We start from the raw sequence: 23585 nt of genomic DNA on the forward strand, positions 1-23585 counted from the left end.
ATTACTTGGCATTATTATTTCTGAATGTTCATAACTACAAGTCACATAACTATAATACATTAGTGTGGTTGATTAATGTGTGCCTGATTAAAAACTTCATACAAAAAAGGTCATTTTTTTCTCCCTAAAGACTTACTAAATACACATAAACACACATGTGCACGCTCACACATGTGTATACCTCACTTCACTTACCTACTCAGTCCTCACTCACATATGGTTTTTCAGGTATGGCTTGGCCATGATGGTGTGAACATTGTCTAGTGGTCAGTGTTGACCACAGGCAGGCAGGAAGTTACTGTTTCAGAACAGAGCTGGTAATTAAGGGAATAGCCATCCATCAATAAGAGGCCATTACAGAAGGACATGAGATTTCCAGGCCAATGATGCTACTCTTGCACTGTGTACTTGCACCTTGCTATCACATCTGTGCTCAGATCCATACAACTCCTTATTGTATCACAACATCATTTGGGCCCACCCTACAGTCCCATTTCTTGGTGCATAAAATTACCTGAAGAGTTATGATTTTCACCTCTACACCTGCATTAAGACTTTCTAAATGAAACACCGCTTTTACTTCTGAAGATGGAAGGCTAAAGACAGAACATATGCTTATTCTTTAGTGACAGATATTTGAAGGTTTTATTATATTTTTATTGTAAAGATACTGTGCAGAGGGTTACAGTTACATGAGTAAGATGAGTACATTTCCTCTTGAGCATTGTTACCCCCTCTTTTGTTTATCCCCAGCCGTCCCTTCCCTCCTCACATCTCCAACTCCTCCCTTCCCCCACCCTGAAGTTGTAAAGATCCCTTTTAACATAGTGTTTTGTACATCTCATTGTTACAATGGGCCAGCCTGTATCCGTTTTAGCATTTTGTTATTTCCCTTCCCCTCCCCAAATTAGAAAATGCATATGCAAGATGCAGGGTACCAGAATCAAATACCCAGTGAAAATGGGGTTATACCATGGGGGAAGAACATATGAAAGAAACAAAAGAAATCACATAGTACATTATAAGTGCATTAAAAACAACAGCAACAAAGATAAAACCTCGTGTCTCTATCTTAGGGTTCATTTCCCTTAGCACCATCTTATATGGTCATATATGCATGGCTTGACCTTTTCTATTTGTCCGGTTAGATTATCCTAGACATATACTAGTTGCAAATAAGGGAAACCATGGGACCTATGTTTCTTTGGGTCTGGCTTACTTCACTAAGTGTAATTTTTTCCAAGTCTTTCCATTTCCTAACAAATGGACTGGTGTCATTCTTCTTGATGGAGTCATAGAATTCCATTTATTTATATTTATATTTATACACACACACACACACACACACACACACACACACACACACACACCACATTTTCTTGATCCATTCATCTACTGAGGGTCATCTGGGTTGGTTCTATATCTTAGCTATGGAGAATAATGCTGCAATAAACATAGTTGTGCTGGTAGCTTTAGTATGGCCTTGTTTGTGATTGTTTGGGTAAATGCCCAAAAGTAGGATTGCTGGGTCATAGGGGAGCTCTATTTGTAGTCTTTTGAGAAACCTCCATACTGCTTTCCAATGTGGTTGAACAAGTTTACACTCCCACCAACAATATACTTGTAGAAAACTAAAGCTGCATCCTTAAATATCACCCTGCACCAGAATCAACTCCAAATGAATCAAAGACTTGGAAGTCAAAGCAGACACCCTGAAAACATTACAGGAAGGAATAGGAGAAACTCTAGGGCTTCTGGGCACAGGCCGAAATTTTCTTAATAAAGACCAAGAAACACAACAAATCAAAGAAAGGTTGGACAAATGGGATTGCATGAAACTGCAGAGCTTCTGCATGGCAAAGGACATAGCTAACAAAATCAATAGAAAGCTCACAGATTGGGAGATCTTTACTAGCCATACAACGGACAAGGGTCTCATATCTAAAATATACTTAGAACTCAAAATACTAAATCCCTCAACAACAAATCTTCAAAGAAACAACTGCCTGATAAATAAGTGGGGTAAAGACAGAGAAACTTCTCTGAAGAGGAAATAAGAATGGCCAATAGACACATGAAGAAATGCTCAACTTCTCTAGCCATAAAAGAAATGCAAATCAAAACCACACGGAGATGCCACCTCACCCCAGTTAGAATGACTATAATCAAGAACTCTAATAACAACAGATGCTGGAGGGGATATGGCCAAAAGGGAACCCTACTGCATTGTTGGTGGGCGTGTAAACTTGTTCAGCCACTCTGAAGGTGGAACCCATCTTTAAGTGGGATACGGCAGAAAGTGTTGTCTCAATGTTGCAGTTTAGTCTTTCAATAATCTTACATTTTGGAGTGTCCATTCTCTTATATAAATGAGCACAAGATTGTAACTCATCCGTCTATACCTTGTCACCAAAAATTTTCTGCCATCTTTGTTCCTTTCGAGTGTTATACAGTGGTCATATGTATATATAATCTTTTGAAATTTTGTTTTTAAAAATTGCAGTGGTCCCCTTGATATCACCTTTACAATTAAATTTAAAAAATTTCAGTGCAACTTTTGTTCTTCCTTTTTAGGATATCTTAAACACCATCATAAGGCACTGTCCGACTCGCTTTTTCTCCCTGGGTTTGCCCGGCTTCTCAATGCTGGTGGGGGACTTCATCACGGCTGCTGCTAGGGTCCTCAGTACAGACATGTTGGCGGTGAGTATGACAATGCTCACACCCAGGCTCCCAGGAGGCTTCACAATCGCTAACAAGGTTCAGATTTCTCCACTCTTAACAGGTGTTGACTCATTAGTGCAACGTGAGACTGGGCTCTCAGGGTAGATACCCTGGCAGCTGATGTGTGAAATTGTAGGATAAGATGACACACTAGTACTGGAAAGGCGTTTCATCAAAAGGCCAAAGTGTGAGAAATCATATCCCCACTAATATTGTAGCACATTTACACAGAAGCAGGACTTGTCTCATAGAATCTTATTAATATTTTTCAGTAAATGCTAATTCAGGTATAAATGAGGAAAGAGAATTTTAAGTGTACATTAGCAATAAAGGGTGTTTTTTTAATGTTTAGGTTTTGGTTATTGTAAGTCTTTAAAAAATTTTTTAAATACGGGAATCAAACCCAGGATCTCACATCTGCTAAACTTGTGCTAGACATATTAAATCCTCATCCCTGAAAATATTTTCTTAAAATATTAAAATACCAAAATGTTCATCATAAATGAATATGTATTTTCTTATTAGTGTTCCAGAAAACTATATAAGAATTATCATACTAAAAAATTATAAGCATACAGATTAAATGAGCATCAATGGCTATTAAAAGAATTTATTTTTAGTCTCTACACTTACTCTTCACTATTTAGACAATATCTTAATGCCTTGTGAGCGAATACTCATTTAAATCTAAATGGTCTTTCTCCTATGTATTCTGTAAAAATGATTATCTACAGAGTCATTTTCTTCCTTTCAAGTTGTATAAATAAAATGAGCTTTACTATTTGACAAGGATTATATTGAAGTTAATATGAGCAGCTAGTACCCAAAATTTTGTTTGATGTGTATTTACTATTTTACTGTGTGTGCCTCTGTGTGTGTGCCTGTATGTTTCTGTCTGTCTGTTTGTCTGTCTGTCTGTGTCTGTGTGTGTGTATGATATCAAACTCTAGGCCCTAAGTTTGGAATTTTTAAAAAATTGTATTTTTTTTGGTTTGGAGAAGGAGGTTTAGGTATTTAGGAGCTTGGGGGGAGGGGGTTGTGCCAATACTGAAGTCTGGGCACTGAGCCTTAGCTTTTTGTTCAGGACTGCACTCAACCACTCAAATCATAACTTAACTTCTAGCTTTTTGTTGGTTAATTAGAGATTAGAGTCTCAGATTTACCTATCTGGGTTAGATTTGAACCATGATCTTCAGATGTCAGCCTCTTGGATAGCTAGTATTACAAGTGTGAGTCACCAGTACCTGCAGAAATAATTTTTTTAAAATATTTTGAATATCTTGTCATTTGTGCTAGGTAATAATGACATAATGTATAAACTTATGAAGGGTGAATAAGTGCTAGAGGTCTGATTTACAGCGTGGTGACTATAGATTGTAAATTCAAAATTCGCCAAGAGGAAAGACCACCACACAATGATATAAACTTGTTCAACCACTCTGGAAAGCAGTGTGGAGGTTCCTCAAAAAAATTAAACATAGAACTACCCTAGGATCCAGCAATTCCACTCCTGGGCATTTACCCAAACAATTACAAGTTAGGATACAGTAAAGCCATAAGCACAACCATGTTTGTTTGGGTTTTTTTTGTAAAGATGCTGTACAGAAGGGTTACAGTTACATGAGTAAGGCAAACATGTTTAATGCAGCAGTAGTCACCATAGCCAAGGTATGGAAACAGCCTAGATGCCCCTCAATGGACAAATGGATCAAGAAAATATGGTACATATACACAATGGAGTTTTAATAATCTGTTAGAAAGAATGATACTGTACAATGTTAAGTGAAGTAATTCAGGCGCAGAGAGATAAAGGATGCATGTTGTCCTTTATATGTGGAAGCTGGATTTAGCTTATAAAAATACAAGTAAATATGTTGAGCGATATGTTATGCAAGTATATACAAATATATAAACCAAAATACAGTATATTCAAGGGTAGATTCAAATAGTATGGTTCCTTAGAAAGGCAAAACTAAAGTTCAGCAAAATAAAGCACCAGGAAGTGGGTACACAAAAGAGGCAGGATGAGGGTCAAGGGAAAAGGGATGGACAAATGAATAGGAGAAAAGTGGGGAGAATGTGGTCAAGAATCCAGTGTATACCCTACCAAATTAAGAAGTGTGAGAGAAAGGGTAGCAGGAGGTATGGATGAGAATGTTGAAAGAGGTGACATTGACCAAGATGTATGTATTCATAAACTGTTTTGTTGAATGACGATTCCTTTACACACCTGCTTAAACACAATAAAAAACTATATATTAATTTTTGTTTTTTATACTTCAGTAAAGCTGGAGGAAAAAGAAGCAACAAAGAGTACATAAAGTAAACCTTCCAAAATCTTTTCAAAAATGGGTAAAGAATGAGTGAGAATGTGAACCTAAGAGTTGCATAAAGGAACAGTGATTATTTTAATTACGCTCTTGTTTAAATTTGAAGTTTAAAACTGTAGAAAATTGGTGAGAGGTATTTGAGTGGAACATAGCTCAGTCAGAAATTTCAGATAACATAAGCTAATTTCAAGTGTGAGGTACCTGTGTGATACAGGTCTGCCCTACTGATGCAAGAGAGAGAAGAGGCATGCACAAGTCACACACACGCGCGCGCACACACATACACACACAGCATTATTTATAATGGCTCCAAACAAACTATAATGTGTGCATAATATGGAATATAATGGAATATTACTACATAATATGGAAAATTATGTACAATAACAGCAACAAGGATATGTTACATAACAATACTAAGTGAAAGAAGTCAGACACAAAACACATACTGAATTTCATTTGTATAAAATTCAAAAGCCAGACAGAATTAATCTGTGGTGTTCCAAGGCAGAATAGGAGTTTCTTTGGGGAGTACAAGGGAGGATACTGTGGGAGGGGAGGAAATGATTTATGTGGGTCGGTGATGTGGGCTGGTGATATTCTTACCATTGTTTGTCTCATCAGCTCCAGGGTTATAACCTCTGTCACTATTCCTTCTCTCTGCACATTCCCAGAGGTGACAAGCATCCAGTACACCCAAACAGAAAAGGATCCCATATTGTCATCCCAGACTTTTCTGTCATAAAGACAAGCATTTTAAATAGTCCTTCAGAATATTTTTACCTAGATTCATACTGAAATAACTGGGAAAATATACTTCCTCATTTCGAAATCATAGTAGGAGATTAACATTTATCTATGTAACCAAATGTTTCTGTAGTTGCTTTTCCCCTAGAGTCCTTGCTTATTCTTCTTGAGCATTAATTCCTTGTGATCCTCCTAGAACACACTTTGGGGACCCCAGCTTCCAACCCTCTTATTCACAAGTCTATGGAAACATGCCTGTAGATATCACATAGGCACATCAAATCCCCACACATATCAGCAGACCACAGCTTATTTCAGAACATCTTCTTTCTTTTCCCTGCTAAGTGTCACCACATAGCCTGTCACCTTAACCCTAAGTATATAAATTACTTTATATGCTTTTTTATAGCCCCACATCAAATCACCCATCAAGCCATAGAGACTATAGTCTTCACCTTTCTTGCTACCCTCACCATTGGTCTTTCACTGACAGCCATCATTATATTTTTTCCTGAGGCCAATTGCAGAGGATCTATAAGAGTTCTGATTGAAATTTCACTCCTGAAATCTCCCTTTATGTCCTTTATTGTACTGAGCTTTTCAAAACTATAGTAGCTACATTCCACTTGTGGTGAAGACTGCCAAACTCTCTGATCTTATGAGGGATACATTTAACATGTCAGGAATGATGTGTGTAAAGAAAGAGCTTGAAGCAGAGATGCTCAGGATCATCAAGGTGAAATGGCACAATGTCTTGAATTGGCTTTAAATTATTGAAATGGAAAAGTTTTAGGGTTTTCTTTGTGGGAGGCTTGGGCTTGAACTCATAGCCTGGGCACTGTCTCTAAGCTCTTTTGCTCAAAGCTAGTGCTCTTATCACTTAAACCACAGATCCATTTCTGGCCTTTTGGTGGTTAATTGGAGATCAGAGTTAATTGGAGATCCGACTTTTCCTGCCTTGGCTGCCTTTGAACTACAGTCCTCAAATCTCAGCTGTCTAAATAGCTAAGATTACAAGTATCAGCTACCAGCACCCAGATGAAAAGTTTGTAGGAAAAAATCGAGAGGATAAATAAGGCAACAGTGGTAAAATCTTGAATCTAGATGTGAATATAGTTGGATATTCTATTCTCTCTGTTTCAATGTTTTCTTTCTTTCTTTCTTTCTTTTTTTTTGATGGTCGTGGGGCTTGAACTCTGGGCTTGGGTGCTGTCCCTTAGCTCTTCAGCTCAAGGTGAGCGCTCTACCACTTGAGCCACAGCACCACTTCCTCAAGGTTTTCTTAACATAAAAATTTTCTTAAAGGAAAGGGTATGTAGTTTAGTGGTAGAATACATGCTTAGCATGCAAATCCCTGTCGTTGTTGATATTCAGCATCTTAATTAATCAACTGAACAGAGGGAGGGAGAGAGAGGGAAAAAAAGTAAAAATAGCAGTAAGCGGTCAGAGTGGTGGAAGCAGGGCACTTCCACACAGAATTGCAGAACTCTGCTTGGTAAGGCTTGCCGCACTTTAGATGCATTGTTTGTGTTACTGGGGATTGAGTTTCTGACTCCCACATGCTAGACAAGCACGCTACCACTCAGTAAATAGCTCAGGCTGGCTTCAAACTCTCAGTCCCCCTGCCTGAGCAACTTAAGTGCTGAGATGATAGATATATGCCAGCACACCTCGTCCTAAGATGCCTTTTGACTCTGAATACTAATGAAGAATGAGTCAGGTTCACAAATATGGAGGTCAGGAGAAGGCTAGAATAGAGAGTTGTGTGGAGAATTAACAGCAGGCAGGAGGCCTTTTATAGTACACAGTACCCCTTGGGAGTGAATAAGAATCTCAGAAGGAATAAGACAAAGAACTGGGATCAATATCCCAGATTTAAGTCCTGGGGAAATGGGAAGTTCCAGTAAAGGATACTGTTAAGTCACCCTTGGGAATTGAGAAAGGTATCCCAGAAGCCACAGGATTGAAGTGTGCTTAGGTGGGAAGGGGTTGTCCCCTGAATTAGTGCTTCAGAGAGCACAAAGAAGATTAGACTGAATGCTGACCACTGGGGTCTCAATGGCAAATGTATTCACTGTTTCTGACTTTGGCAGATCTTAGGGTTTTGACATAGTAGTTTTAAATCTTCATAATTAAAAAAATACATTAGAGATATAGTGACTTAATCTCTGATGTCATGGCTCCATTCCAAGCTGTCATCACTCTAGACTATACTACTGTGAGTTCTAGACACTATTCTCTTCTTGCTGGCATTCATTTATACTATCCTGCTTGGGCCGTTAAACACTAGTGAGCTCTGTGCCATTTGTCTGTGTTCTCTTCCCAGACAGCTCTATGCTTTGCTCAGTGCCCTCCAGTCATAGCTTCCAGTGCTTGCATGCACACTTGCGTACTCTCTAGGTGCTATATACACGAAGCCTCTTAAAGTTCCATGGGTGCCTTAGATCCTTCTGCCTTTGCCATTCCTGCTGCTTTCAATGTATATTTTGCCCACTCAGCTCACTCCTTCACTCATGCTAGCCTTTTTGACTCATAACTCATATGGGTAGCTTTTAGAAGAAGTTTTAATATCTCCTGACCATCACAAGTAGATTATTCATTCTATAAATATGTTTCTGCTTTATGTTTTTATTTACCTGTGTCTTTATAAGAACCAGTCTAAGTCAAAAAGACGTAATTGTATTTCCAGTGTATTGTTCCCACAGCACATGCCTCACTGAATTGTGTACAACTCTTAACTTACCTCTCCTCCCTGACCCTACATGCCATACTACCTTCTTTTTGAGGGAAGGAAGTTTTATTTCATACCCATGTGCCTACCAACGTAAGCCTTGTGAAAGCCTGAAGTTAGATAGCCTTAAAATTTTGAAAAGCTATCTGTTTTGTGATGGAATATGGGACTGATAATACTATCTACTTCATTGGATTGTTGGAGTAATTCTATAAGAATATGCTTATTAGAGAACTTAGAACAGTGCTTGCACAGAATTAGTACTCCTGAAGTGTTATTTCCCATTGTTATTATTAGAAAATAGTAGATAAGAGGGTCATCTGGATAGATGGTAAGATGGACAGATGGTTGAGTGGCTGGATCACATACCTTTGTAATCCTATCTCTATCCATCCTTGGATAATTATAGCTGCCAGTCAGTGTTTTCTGAATGAAAATATAATGAAATACTTCTTTTAACATATGCCAAATTTTATTTATGGACAAATAAATGATTAGTATCTCATTAGATTTAGTGATACAGTAGTAGCTCACTATACATAATTTTGCTAAGTAGTTCTTGATGAAACAGGTTATTTCCTAGGTGTCCTTCTCTCTCTACCTTCTCATAGTTGCCTCCAACCCCCCTCTTTTCCTTATAAATTTCCTTAACTGTTCTTCAGAACAAACATAATATTAAGTTGATTTCATTTACTCCTCTGTACCCAGAGCATTAAAACAATGTAAAGCAGTTACAACTGAGCCATTTGCCTTTCTAGTTCTGAATGAATCTGCTGACCACTTGTTTGTGCCAAATGTAGTGATTATTTTCTATACTTTGGAAGCTTGCTTTTTCATTTAGGCAAACCTCACTTGCCTAAATACTCACTAGGAAAACAGACAGGCATAGCTTAGTAATTCTTACCCAGAATAAAATAATGATAAAGATATGTCTCACAACCATGTTATTGTTGTTTTCCATGTTCTTCTTCTTGTGTTCAGGCACCTCGTTCTGAAGCTCTTACCATCCTTGGTTCTCTGGTCTGCTTTCCAAATACCTATCAGGAGATTCCTTTACTTCGATCAGTGCCAGAAGTAAATGAGGTCATTTCAGGAACTGAAGATGTCAAGGTATATACCACATTTGACTAAATCTCAGGTGCAGCATTTTATAGTTCTAGCTATATGAGGATAGCTACCAAATTATGCCTTGATCTACTTAACCCTGAAATTTGGCCTTTTAAATGTTTCAGTAGTTGTTTGCAGAAGTCTGTTTCAGGGGTTATAAACATAGCATACACATCATATTACAATTAGATCTGATAGTTCTTTTCCTCCAGTGTTTTTTGTCAGATCAATTTATCATTCCTAGGAATGAATTAGCCTTTGTAATAATTTTATTTCCTTAACTATGCAGCATTAGTGTATCAAATGAATTTATATCAGATTGTTGGTAAGTTAAGTATTCAATCTGTTGTTGGCCTGATTAAATATTAGTAATAATTTGGAAGCCAAAATTTTTTCTTGGTAAATAAGAGTAAGCATGTGCTTTTTCCTCAGTTCACTGTTGAGGCAAACAAAAATATATCAGCATTTATCAGTCATAATACATAATACATGATTATATCAATCCATAATACATGATCATATTGTATAATGGAATGAACAAATTATAATCCAATCAAAGTAAAAGAAAATGAAGATTTTTCTATCTAGAAGTCAGTTGCTTTGTGAATTTGTCATTGGATACCCCACAACAGTGTACCTTAGTCTGGCTTAATTGTTCTGAGATTCCCCAACAGAGATGAACCCAGAGTTTCTCCTTCCCCCAGGTTGTCCAGCTGAAGAGCTGCTCAAGTTCCCTGGCTCTTCATAGCTCCCCAGTGTTTGGAACATGATCAGCATGTGTGAGAAACCAACTATGACACAAAGTTTTTATTTTATTTTATTTTGTCTTTTTAGCATTACCTCATAAATATTTTACTGAAGAATGCTACTGAAGAACCAAATGAATGTGCAAGGTAAACTGTTTAAGAATTTTAAGATGTGTTATTTTTTATGTAAACAGTTACTACTCAAAAAATTTCTTCTCACTAGTCTTATAATAAATGTATAGTAAGAATTAAATGAGAAAGTTGGTATGCTTGATTACTTAAAAGTAACTAAGTGAAAATGATTAGATATAGATATATTTTACATGTCATACCATCTTTTGTATAAGAAAAACAAGATTACAAATAAGTAGATGTATCCCAATTCTTCCAGTAAGAAGGAAAATGGAAGAATAAACAATTCACAAAAGTGACATATATTTGTATGTATGTATGATGATGATGATGATGACGACGACGACGGGTGTGTGTGTGTGTGTGTGTGTGTGTGTGTGTGTGTGTGTGTGTGTGTGTGTGTGTGTGTGTGTGTGTGTGTGTGTGTGTGTGTGTGTGTGTGTGTGTGTGTGTGTGTGTGTGTGTGTGTGTACCAGTCCTAGAGCTTGAACTTGGGATCTTGGTACTATCTCTGTGCTTTTTTTTGTTCAGTGCTCTTAACACTTGAGCCACAGCTCCATTTTTGGCTTTTTGGTGATTAATTGGATCTAAGAGTTTTATGGACTTTCCTACCCAGGCTGGCTTCAAACAATGACCCTCAGATCTAAGCTTCCTGAGTAGCTAGGATTACAGGCATGAGCAGCTGACATCCAGGGCAATGGTTTTTAATTAGTGATGATTTTTGTGCCCAAGGAGATATTTGTTCATGTCAGAAAACATTTGGATGAGTCAGGGAGTGTCAGCAGTCTGTGACTAAGATAGGTTTTCTAGGCTACCTGTATGATGAAAAGTTCTTACCTCTTCTCTTGCAGTAAAAGCTAAAGCTGATGGAGATGAGCATCTGTCTTTTATCCTCAGCTTCCAGGTCTATAAAATCACCAGCATGCGACTCAGCCTCTTACTGCCTTTTTGGAACTAGCCAAAATAACATTCATTACTCCTCAATGTCTTGTGGACTCTGATGATTTCAGGGTTCTTCAATTACCATATCTCAACTAACTTCTTCAGTAATCTTCAGACTATGGCTTCAAACACATTCCTTAGTCTGCTGTTGCTAGTAGCTATATGCTCATTATCAATTTACTTTTATTAAACTAAATTTACACCTCGAGAAAAACTCAGTTTGAATAACATAGTACTGAATCTAGTTTGGCTAATATCATTTTGTCTTTCTCTACCCATTTCTCTTTCTCCTGATAAATTAAAATTTTGTAGGAATTTGTCCATTTCATATAAGTTTTAAAATATGCTATCATATTAAGTTGTCCCTATTATTCTTCTGTCTCTTTCATTTCTATAGTTATATGTACTTTTTAGTCTATGAAACTTTTAGTACATTCTGATTTTTTTAATATTATCACTAAAAGTCTCAACTATATTAGTTTTCCGCATTTACCACATTCAAACTATGAACACGTCTTGGCAAACTACCCTCTGCTTCCACTAATAACTTTTTCTTCAATGTAGAAGCCAGATTTCATTAGGGTTCAAATAGAATCAAAATGTATGCATGGTATGATATTATCTTTGAAGGATGTGTGTGTTAGCACAATGTTTAAAAGAAACAACTGAGATTTATTTTGGAAGTTGCATCCAAATATACTTTAAAATAAAATGTAGGGTTTGTCTTATGTATGTAGTAGGTATTTGTACATATTATTGTAAAGCAAGTACAGAGTCAATATTCAATGTGTCATGTTCATGATTTCTCCTCAAAAATATCTTAAAACAATAAAATGTAAAAACAAATTAGATTTAGCAAAAGCAAGTCATAAGTGGGTTGTGACAATTATCAGAAAATGTCACTTATTTCAAGAAATAGTTAAGTGCTAATCATTATCCATTTTCATTTGTCCTGAAAACTAGCCTGTTGAACATTTCTCCTCTATTCTTTCAAGAATGAATCCTGTTGATGAATCTGTAATTTTTGCTACTTAGAGTTAGCACATTACATTTATTTATGGGAGTTTTCTTCCTTCTGTTTCTTTTTAAAAAGATGCATCGCCATTTGCTCCCTCGGGGTTTGGATTTGTGAAGAGCTTGTACAGTGTACCAACCATCCTCAGGTGAAAGAGGCCATCAATGTGATAGGTGTAACTTTGAAGGTATTACCATTTCATAATGCTAATGTGACATTAAGATACCTCTGGCATTTAACTAGTTTTATTTTGAATCAGCTCCATCTTTGTTACTCCTCACATTACAAAGAGGTAGTGATTCAAAATTTCTTTTCTGCCAGCCATGGTTAATGTGCTGTAAGACCACTAATGGTTTCTTCCTAATTGGCAGGTGCAATCAGGCCATTGACTTGAGTATTCCTGGACCAATCCTAGTAGCCGTATAGCATTCTTCTGGTGGCTGGGCAGCTCATATAGAAAGGAGAAAGTCTTCTATCTGTCAATAAGAGTGACAAGAAAGTGATATTTCAAGTCCTGGTCTCTTCAGTAGAACTGGGAATAGCCCTTACAATTTCCATGTAGGAGTCCTGAGAGTTCAGCGGCCTGCTAAACCTTAGACATTTTAGTACAGCTTTCTTTATTTGCTTTATTATTGAGGTCAGCTTCCATATTTTATTGTACAATCATATAAGGCAAATCTTTATGATAGCTTTGCAAGGTAGATATTAGGAAATGAAGGCCTGGAGAAATTAGGTCACAAGTTTAAGGCCATTCAGATATCAGTGGCAGAACCAGCACTAAAGACAGATCTGTGTGATATTAAAGACATAAATGAACTTTCAATTATACACTTAGGCTATTTTCCACAACCAGAACTCATCTCCTGTCCTTTCCTGCTCCTGTTTAGAAATGGTGATAATAACTAGCCTTGTCCTTTTTGTACTTCCAGAACAGATGAGTGCCTCATGTGGAGTAGGCATTATGCTAAGGGATTTGGGGGAAATTCTCAATAATAAGAAAAGTGTCTTCATTTTACTAGCTGGAGAATGAAGGTCCAGGACATTAAGGAGCTTGTTCAGGTCTATAGAATCCCCCAAATGAACCAAAGTTCAAATCCTGAACCACCTGTCTTACATCAATGTTCAGACTGTTGTTGCCTGCCTTTCCTTGCTGCCTGCCACATGTCACTGTACTAGTAACAGCAATTACAGCTATGGACAATCACCATTAGGACAGTGTCAGCTCCTCTTCCACTCTTTAGGTACTATGTATTTAAGACCACAGAATAATCAGCCAGTGGTTTTCCACCCCTTCATCTGGCCCTTATCTGACTAAACTTAATGCCTCTTGTTCCCTAAGCATATACTCCAGTCACCCCTATCACCTCATCCTTGCCCTTCCCTGCTTCACAATACTTGGGCAGGGTGGAAGGTACTGTTTATACCTTGAAGTTGGAAAAATGCCTACTGCTGATTCCTTGATGAGGAATGTTAAAACTAAAATTATTCAACCATGAAACTACAGGAGAGTGTTGCCTTCAGCCTGAGCAGGGTCTGACCCTGACCTTTTCCATGATGTTTAATACTTAGAACCACACTGGGAGGTGAACTGTCACTGCCACCTTCACTTCACAGAGGAGGAAAGTACACTGTCTGGGAGCCTGAGGAGCTTGTCTGGTCAAACCCGGGAGACTCTCGTCACATATCTGGGGTTTTACATAACTGAAATATGCACTATACTTACTCTCCAGCTACGAGGAATATTCACATATAACTTTTAAAGTGAAACATGTTGGATATAACTTGAAAAACAATACAGATCTCAATTTATTTTTAAGTAATTTTTTTCAATTGTAAGATTTGCCTTTCAACTTTCAATTTTTCTTAAAACTAGACAGGCATACTTAAAAGAAGGTAGTTCCCTTTTATATCTTACTTGAAAAGACTTAATAACTCAGTGGCATGTTACAAATTATCTATGTGTGCATATATGTATATGTGTGTATGTATGTGTGTATTTGTAGTTTTCTATATAGCTAGAACAAAAGTAGAAACTGGTAACAGCAGAGGACTAAAGTAAAGAAGACTGGAGTTATATGGTAGATATATTTTGTTCTTTTTTTTTTTTGGTGCTAGTTTTGGGCTTGAACTCAGGGCCTGGGCACTGTCGCTGAGCTCTTTTGCTCAAGGATAGTGTCCTACCACTTAAGCCACAGCTCCACTTCCAGCTTTTTGGTAGTTAATTGGAGATAAGAGTCCCATGGACTTTCCTGCTCAGATTCCTGAGTAGCTAGGATTACAGGAACTGGTATGGGATGAGCTATCACTGCCCCACTCGATTGTCTTCTTTTAGTTCTTTTCTTCTTTAAGTTCTTAAATTTCCACTATATTTCTGTAATTCGGAGGAAAAACAAAATATCAGAAAAACATGGTAACACTATTGAGTCTTTATTCTGTCAGGCACTGTCCAGCACAGTGTGTGGCCTGCCCCACAGAACTCCCCTGCTGGATGGGTACTGCTGTCATTTCCAGTTTAGAACTAAGACAAGGGAGAGTGAAGAGCAAGTAGTAGCCCCAGATTGAAGTGCTAAGCAAAGGGTCAGGAAATTAGACGGCCAAGATATAGCTAAGTAGATCACTTTTATTAATAGTCAACAATGCATTAAGTGAAATATGGATTGTTGAGGCCATCTCTCTCTGATTCTGAGTTTTCTGCGCCAGTTGGGTTATTTTACTTAAGGCCATAGCACATAAATCTAAGAACTGAGGAATAGAAGGGAGGAAGTGCCACAAGAACTCAAAGAAGAGCAGACACTTCGGGAAGAGAAGAGGGCTAGGAAGGATAGAAATGAAGAAGAGCAGGCCATGTTTGGAGCCTGGCCCCAGCCAGCTCTTGTCTGTTCCACAGAGAGCAGGAGCCCTAAAAGGATTCTGATACCATCTTGCTTGTTACCATGCCCTTTAAAAATACTCCATGAAGGCGCTCCATTTGTGTCCATGGATATGGAAAGCCACCTCCAGCCATGTCTGCAGTACTTTTCCCAAGGTATATTAATGAAACCTCACCTCTTGCCACAAGCAAGAAGCACTGAGAGAGATCACTGAGTGAAATCAGTCCATCTGGGTTACTGCACAAAGAATTCCATTTATCCAGTTTCTGTTTAATGGGGGAGTACATGGGCCACAAGTGTGTGGTGGTTCTGTGCCACCAATATTTTCATGAAGTCATGGCCATCCCACCTTTGTGGATGGGGACCAGTGCCATAGCATGACATATTGCTCAGGCTCAGGTAACCTACCCAGCCTTGCCTTCCTGAATCAGCCACCCTCAGCCTTATCTGAGGTTCCTTTTACTCCATTTCTTCAAGTAAAAGTGACTTTTCTTCTTATCCCACCAATGTTTCCAGGCTTTAATGTTTTTTTGTTTGTTTGTTTGTTTTTGTTATTCTCTCCTCCAACTCCCTTCTCTTATTTCCCCTACCACAAGTCTGTCCATCACCTAACTCACTGTGTTGGTGGTCACTGAGCCTCCTGACTAGGGTTGCCAGCCCTCGGCTGACCAAGATAGCCTACAAGCTAGTGTACTTCATAGGACTCTCTGCTGCCCAGTGACACTACCAGTTCCTGGAAAATAGGAACTATTTGTACATTTTGTGCCTTTAATTCTGTGCTTACATTGTCAGTTTTCCATGGCTATGTGCCTACATGTATGAATGAATGATTTATTTCATCCCTGCCATTCTCCACCTCTCTGTCTATGTGTCAGTACTATCACACTGCTCACAGTCCTGTCTTACGTGTCAGTTATCACACTGCTCACAGTCCTCCCTAATCCTTTTTTTTTTTTTTTTTTTTTGGTCATGGGGCTTGAACTCTGGGCCTGGGCACTGTCCCTCAGCTCTTCAGCTCAAGGCTAGTGCTCTACCACTTGAGCCACAGTGCCACTTCTAGTTTTCTGAGTGGTTTATTAGAGATAAGAGTCTCATGGCCTTTCCTGCCCGGGCTGGCTTTGAACCTCGATCCTTAAATCTCAGCTTCCTGAGTAGCTAGGATTACAGGCGTGAGCCACTGGTGCCCGGCATCCGCCCTAAGCCTTTGCTGCCTTAGTGTGTGTGCTCTCCCTCCTGCATGGAGGGGACCTGGCACTCCATCTATATTCTTTGAGACACAGCTTAGCTCTTGTGCCCTCTTGCTGCCTTCTCTTTGCCTTTTCTACCTATTCCTTCTCTCAGCCCAACACCTTTTTGCCTTTTCTGCCATAGCTCTCATTATTGTCCTGTTGTCTGTTTCCAGTTTCGTGAATTAAGAGCCTTGCCAAGTGCCTACTTCTTTTCTCTTCTCCCTCAATGTTTCATCCTCCCCTTAAGCACACCAGGAACATCCTGATGAGACCTTGTGAGATATTTTGGATATGACAGTGATGCAGGAGAATAGCAAACAAGTCCAATTGCCCTGTCCAACAAGTCCAGCAATCCTAGACTGTGAAGGAAATATAGCAGGAGAACAGGATGAAGCTGTAAAGCTGGAAGCAGTAGGCTACCACAGCTTTGGATGAGGGTAGTGACCTCATTGGGCAGTGATATTTTGTACCCCATAAGGTAGAAACAGTCCAGGGCATTTGAGTGATAGAAAGTGCCTGTAGGATCTGGGTGCCTGTGGCTCAGACCTAGCTATTCAGGAGACTGAGATCTGAGGATCGTGGTTCAAACACAGCCCAAGAAAGAAAGTCCATGAGACTCTTATCTCAAATTAACCACCAGAAAACCAGTTGTGGAGCTGTGGCTCAAAGTGGTAGAGCGCTAGCCTTGAGTGGAAAAAAAGCTGAGGGACAGTACCTAGATCCTGAATTCAAGCCCCATTTCTGACAAAAAAAGAAAAAGAAAGGAGGGAGAGAGAGAGAGAGAGAGAGAGAGAGAGAGAGAGAGAGAGAGAGAGAGAGAGAGAGAGAGAGAGAGAGGAGGGAGAGAGAGAGAGAGAGAGAGAGAGAGAGAGAGAGAGAGAGAGAGAGAGAGAGGAGAGAGAGAGGAGAGGGAGAGCACAAAAGAAAAAGAAAGAGAAGAAATGAGAAAAAAGAAAAGAAAGCACATGCCAGTAGGGTTCAGGTCTTCTGGAGTCTAGGTGGCTAGGGAAGGCTATAAAGAAACCTCTGTACTTAGCATTTACCAAGCACTTGCCTGGTAGGGGCAGTAAGCAACTGTTCCGTAGAATTAACATTGATTACTTTTTCCTTAACTTCTTCATCTGTGCTTTTGTCACTGGAGTGCTAAACATTGACCTTTTTAGCATTGCTTATGTGGCATACTTGTCAATTGATGTCTGCTTCATGGACCTTGTAGTGAGAATTTTCTAGAGCAGTGATACAGAATTATTGACAAACCTTTGAGCAGCAGATAATGGGGTGTAGATAGCAGTGTAAAGTACCCAGCTTCTTGCTAAGGAGAGAAATATAGGATGTCCTAATCCCCTAGCATGTTCAAATATAAGTTTGTAAGAACAGCACTTGTGGCATTCATCTCACAAGAATTAGAAGCATCCAGAAGATCTTAATGTGGACCCTGGAACACACATTTTTAGGCGTCCTCAGAATATTAAATCATAGTGAATGAGTTATATTCTGTTCTCAAATTTCCTAGTATGTTACATATGTGGGTTGTTTCATAGGTAGAAAGTCATTTGATCAATCTGTTTTTCCATGTGTAAAATGAAGATAGCCATCTACCTTACAGTGCTGTCAATGAAAATTGATCAATGAGAATGAGTTCAATTCTTGTAAAAGGTTCAACACACAGGAGATACTCAGCACTACACTCCATTTTAATTTACTCTAGCCAAAAATATTATTTTTATGATCTGAGTAAGGAACTTGAAATTACAATTTAAATTTCTAAATTAAACAATGCTAAATTAAACAATGCTTCATGCAAAACAAATTACTATAATGTATATGGGATTTGGAATAAATACGGTTTTTTCTTCTTAATAATATACCTTTTGTTATTTTACTTTGGGATTTTGCTTTCTTTTATAGTTTCCAAACAAAATTGTGGCTCAGATGGCTTGTGATGTTCTTCAGTTGCTTGTTTCCTACTGGGAAAAGCTGCAGATGTTTGAAACTGCTCTGCCTCGGAAGATGGCAGAAGTAAGTCTTTTCTTGTAATGCTAAAACACATGTGCATTTTCTTTTTAACTTATTTGATATCTAATTATTTATAAGCCCTCAAATAATGATTGGAGAACCAATTATTAAGTTGTAACATAAGTCCTATTTTAAGATGAAGTTGGCTGATTCTTCTCAGCTGCAAGTCTAGGCACCAAGTAAAGAAGCCAGCAGTATTCCAGAGCAGAAGCTGATACTTGGGGAATTTGAAAGACAGACACAACCTCTACAAAGAGATCTTTTGTAGATTAGGCTTTATTCATCGAGAGTAATTTGGATGGTGCCAACAAGAAATAGGCAGCTGGTTATGAGTGCCCTCTGTGCAGGCTAGAGGGGATGGCTGTTGTATAAAGGAAGAGTCCCTCCCAGACTAAAGCCCTGGAACATGCTTTCTGCTTTAGCATGATTACCCAGCTATAATGAGATTATTACTGTAATAATCTCTATGGGGTAATTGGCAGCAGGGGGAAGCAGAAGGAACAGGAAGAATCACTTAACATAGCATCCTAGATATAGGTTACCATCGAGGATGCCTTGCTCAGACCTGGGCAGGTACTCTCACCTCAGGTGCCTGTGCTAAAGCACATCCAAATGTTATGTTTTATAGCCACACGTTTTTAAACAATGCCTGTTTTTACACATCCAGTAGTGACTGAGGAAATTTGATTTGTCCCTATAAGGGATTACAGGGAGAAAGAAGTGATGTTGATTTATTTCCTCTTAGTGCTAGACAAATTTCACTGGAGAGATCACTTTGTTCTCTCAGAAACACATCAAAAGTAGTTTCTGACCACTGACCTAGCATGAAATAGTGCTTTATCCATAGGAATATCAGATCTAAAGTTGAGCTTTAGGAAAATTGTATAATTTATCATTATTGTTTAAGAATAGGAATACTTTTGGTAATGAAAGAAGTGTGGTTATACCAGGATAGGAAGTGGAGAACTATGCAATTTATAATAATTTTAAATGAGAATATTTCCATAATTATTTTTGAAAGTACCTTTTACTTCACTGTGGGAAGTATGGGGCTGATGGTAGAAGTTATGTGAACTATCCTTTTCTTGTGGCTCCCTGTTCCCCTACCAGGAGAGTGGAGTAGAAACCAGGCCTGGGTCTACCTTCTCCTAGTTTTCAAGATTTTACCCACAATTACCTTGCACCTATTTTTTTTTTTTTTTTACTTTTTAATGCAGATTCTTGTGGCCACAATTGCTTTTCTTTTACCAAGTGCTGAGTACTCCTCAGTGGAAACAGATAAGAAGGTAAGTGGCACATTAGATGACTTTTCCCTAGTTTATTTTTAAGTGTGAGATGGGATAATAAGTAATATTACGTAGAGTGATATCCTTGATACATTCTTATGCATAGGCCTTCATAATATCTCCTACAAAAACACCATTTTTTTTCTGGGTGTCAGTGGCTTATGCCTGTAATCCTAGTACTCAGGAGGCTGAGATCTGAGAATCATGTTTCAGAGTCAGCCTGGGCAGGAAAGTCCATGAGACTTTTTTTTTTCTTTTATTCTTTTTTTTGTAATTGTAAAGGTGATATACAGTGGGGTTACAGTTACATGAGTAAGATAATTAGTACATTTCTTTTCGAACAGTGTTACCCTCTCCCTCATTTTCTCCCACTTTTCCTCCACCCCAAATTCCCTCTCCCCCAAGTAGTAAAGTTCATTTTCAACATAATGTCTTGTGAGTAACACTGTTGCATTGGTTCACCCTTTGACCTTTGTCTCACTATTTTTGTTATTTTCCTTCCCATGCCCAAATCAGACAAAGTTATAAATGATACAAAGGTTACTAAAATAAAAAACAGTGACTATAAGGGTAAACCAAAGAGGAAAAAGGAAATAACTGCATATAGTACATAAAGGAAAACAAAACCAAAAAAGACCTCTTGTTTACATATCTTGTAGTTCATTTCAGTTAGCATCATTTTATATGGTCATATTACATAGCTATTGAGCTATTTTGATCCTCAGAACTATCCTACACATATACTAATTATTACAAATGAGGGAAAACAAGCATCATAGGTTTATTTGGTTCTGGCTTACCTCACTTAATATGATTTTTTCCAAGTCTTCCCTGACGAGTGGGGCAATGTCATTCTTTGTGATGGAAACACAGAATTCCTTTGTGTATATATACCCCATTTTCTTGATCCTTATACCCACTGAGGGGCATCTGGGTTGATTACATGTCTTGGGTGTGGTAAATAATGCTGCAATGAATGTAGTTGTGCTGGTAGATTTAGTGACTCTTTTCTCCAATTAACTACTAAAAAGCCAGAAGTGGAGCTGTGGCTCAAGTGGTAGAATGCTAGCCTTGAGCAAAAAAGCTCAATTATAGCATCCAGGCCTAGAGTTCAAGCCCCAGGACTAGTGCAAAATAACAACAACACTGTTTTCTCCTTATTTACCTATATCACATTTGTGTGTCCATTGAATAATTAGTTTAAACTGACTGTTTTCCAAGATACTGTTACATGTAGTAAGGTTTAATAGTCCATATATTGTACTGGTTATGTTTCTTCTTCCAGTTCATTGTATCCTTGCTCCTCTGCCTCCTGGAATGGTGCATGGCATTGCCAGTGAATGCACTTCTCCATCCAGTGTCCACAGTGGTTCTGGAGGAACAGCACCCATCCCAGGCCCCATTGCTGGATTATATCTACAGGGTGAGTCTCCATCTGGCCTTTAGCGCACAACTGTAAACCTATATATGTCCAAGAGTTACCAAATTGTATTTTGTACATTTACTTATTTATGCCCTTTGAAAAGGATTTGTCTTGGGTTGAAACACTTAAAAAGATATGGACAATTTAATGAGTGAAATCAGAACATACCCAGCCATAGACAAGATGTCACCAAGTTAAAGAAGTGTGCATTTTTACATGACTGCCATCTTTAATTTTTAAAACAACTGCTGTTTGGTCAGAATACCCAGTTTTTATGGAATATAATCTGTGTCTATTTAAGAATGGAATGCTAATATGAAAAGAACATCCAGAACATTTAACAAAATCTGTTTATCAAAGGAAGAAAACAGTATAATGTTTCCAATAATCTATTGAACTTTAAAAAGCCTCTAAGTGAAGGATTCTAATCTTTAGAAAAAGTAATAATATTTTAAAAACCAGTATTAAATTTACTTTTATTGAAATGTATTATAAATTTTGTGTTAAATTAACCCTTAAAACTCATGCAGTTCTGAGTTATTCTAATTAATGCATGAACTGTCATAAAGCTCACCACCATGAGGAGTTTACCTGACAGCTTCTCTTTGCCTCCTGACTTAGTTCCTTTTACTTGAGTTGTCTTTGGTGGAAGGAAGAGAACTCAAGTATGTACAACCACATCAAAAAACAAAATGGGTAATTTTTCATCTTTGCTTTTCTTTCATCTTGAGTACATACTTATTGTCATGTGAAAGAAGCAAAATGAATTTTCTATTAGCAAAAAGACATTTAAGAATGAAAATGACTATTTTGAAGTGCTCACTATAAGCATCCCTAGCACCTAAGGACTCTAGTAATTGAACAGTTAGTGGACTTTGGTTGGTGGCATCCAGGGTACCATTCTCATCTGTTTTCCATAGGTTCTGCACTGCTGTGTTTGTGGATCTAGCACATACACCCAGCAGAGTCACTATACACTGACCCTGGCTGACTTGTCATCCACGGATTATGACCCCTTCCTGCCACTAGCAAATGTGAAGAGCTCTGAACCAGTTCAATACTATTCTTCAGCAGAATTGGGAAACCTGCTGACTGTTGAAGAGGGTGAGTATTAGTTCAAATGTAAAATCTTGTGGGCAAAAAAGGAAAGATTGCAGCCTTTCTTCCATGTGTAATGTGTTCTGTTTTAAAAAAAAACTTAGTTGTTGGAGTTGAAATTGAATTTAGAGAGTCCTCTCATGGAAAATTCTGCCTTCCTTATTTATTTTTTCTATTACTTTATTTCTCCTCTTTTAAATATCTTAGCTATTTAAATAGCTTTGTATTATGGAGGGCCTATATGTCTCACACCAATAAAAGACTCATTTTCTATTCTCAAGGAGCTCTAGATGTACTGGGAGAAATAGGGAGTATTCAGAAAGACTCTGCAGCCAGTAGCACCACGGGACCTTTCCATGAAGAAGAACATAAGCTAAAGTTGCCAGAATGGGCAGGCTTTGAAAGGACCACATAGTGTTCCTGATTAGGAGATGTGCATGAAAAGAGATAGCAATTTACTTGTTACCTTTGTAGAATGTGACCATTTTAGAGTCACAGGATTAGCAAGAGCTTCTATATGATCTTCTGTTATAGATATGTAACATGTTATCACTTGGTAGAAGGATATTTCAAGTCTTTTTGTTATTTCTTATAACTACATATAAACTATCAATTGACTCAAAATTAAAAGTTAAAAAATGGGGATATGGAATAATAAATCATGAACTTTGTTAGCTTAAAGAATGAAATGTTGAAGGTAAAACATCCTGTAGGGTAAAAGAAATGAGAATTTGTTACCAGGGAAGCAAAGTCAGAGAAGTGGAAATACAACAGAGTCATTTCTAAAGAGGTCAAGGGGGAAAAAAATGGGTGGGGCTAATTAAGGTCAACAGTTCTGGTGCTTTAACAAGCTCAAGTCAAGGAAGGTGAAAAAAAAAAAAGGAGCTATTTTACTTCCCAAGGAAGTGTTTGCTGTGGGTTTTACCAGAATACTTTGTGCAGAGTGTGCAGAGTCTCATTTGGTCATGGTTTATGAATCCATTAATGTGACTCCTTGTTTTCCCATTATAGAACTCAGACATGGGGCTGGGAAGGTGGCTCAGTGGTAGGGCGCTTGCCTTGCGTGCATGAGGCCCTGGGCTTGATTCCTCAGCACCACATAAGAAGAAAAAAAAGGCTGGAAGTGGTGCTGTGGCTCAAGTGGTAGAGCACTAGCCTTGAGCTGAAGAGCTGAGGGACAGCGCCCAGG

At 38.2% G+C, this 23585-nt stretch overlaps 1 protein-coding gene across 2 annotated transcripts in view; it reads left to right on the forward strand.

Moving 5' to 3' along the window:
* Ralgapa2 (Ral GTPase activating protein catalytic subunit alpha 2) overlaps window positions 1-23585 on the forward strand; it is a 315000-nt gene that overhangs the window by 167714 nt on the left and 123701 nt on the right. For both annotated transcript variants that reach the window (XM_070006662.1, XM_070006663.1), the window contains 8 exons: window positions 2575-2703; window positions 9514-9642; window positions 10474-10532; window positions 12553-12661; window positions 18482-18592; window positions 19807-19875; window positions 21161-21298; window positions 22219-22402. In XM_070006662.1, coding sequence (XP_069862763.1) covers window positions 2575-2703; window positions 9514-9642; window positions 10474-10532; window positions 12553-12661; window positions 18482-18592; window positions 19807-19875; window positions 21161-21298; window positions 22219-22402 — 928 coding nt within the window. The remainder of the gene's footprint in view (window positions 1-2574; window positions 2704-9513; window positions 9643-10473; window positions 10533-12552; window positions 12662-18481; window positions 18593-19806; window positions 19876-21160; window positions 21299-22218; window positions 22403-23585) is intronic.

The sequence above is a fragment of the Dipodomys merriami genome, unplaced genomic scaffold (genome assembly GCF_024711535.1).
Source record: "Dipodomys merriami isolate MVZ:Mamm:240054 unplaced genomic scaffold, mDipMer1.0.p SCAF_7, whole genome shotgun sequence".
Lineage (NCBI taxonomy): Eukaryota > Metazoa > Chordata > Mammalia > Rodentia > Heteromyidae > Dipodomys > Dipodomys merriami.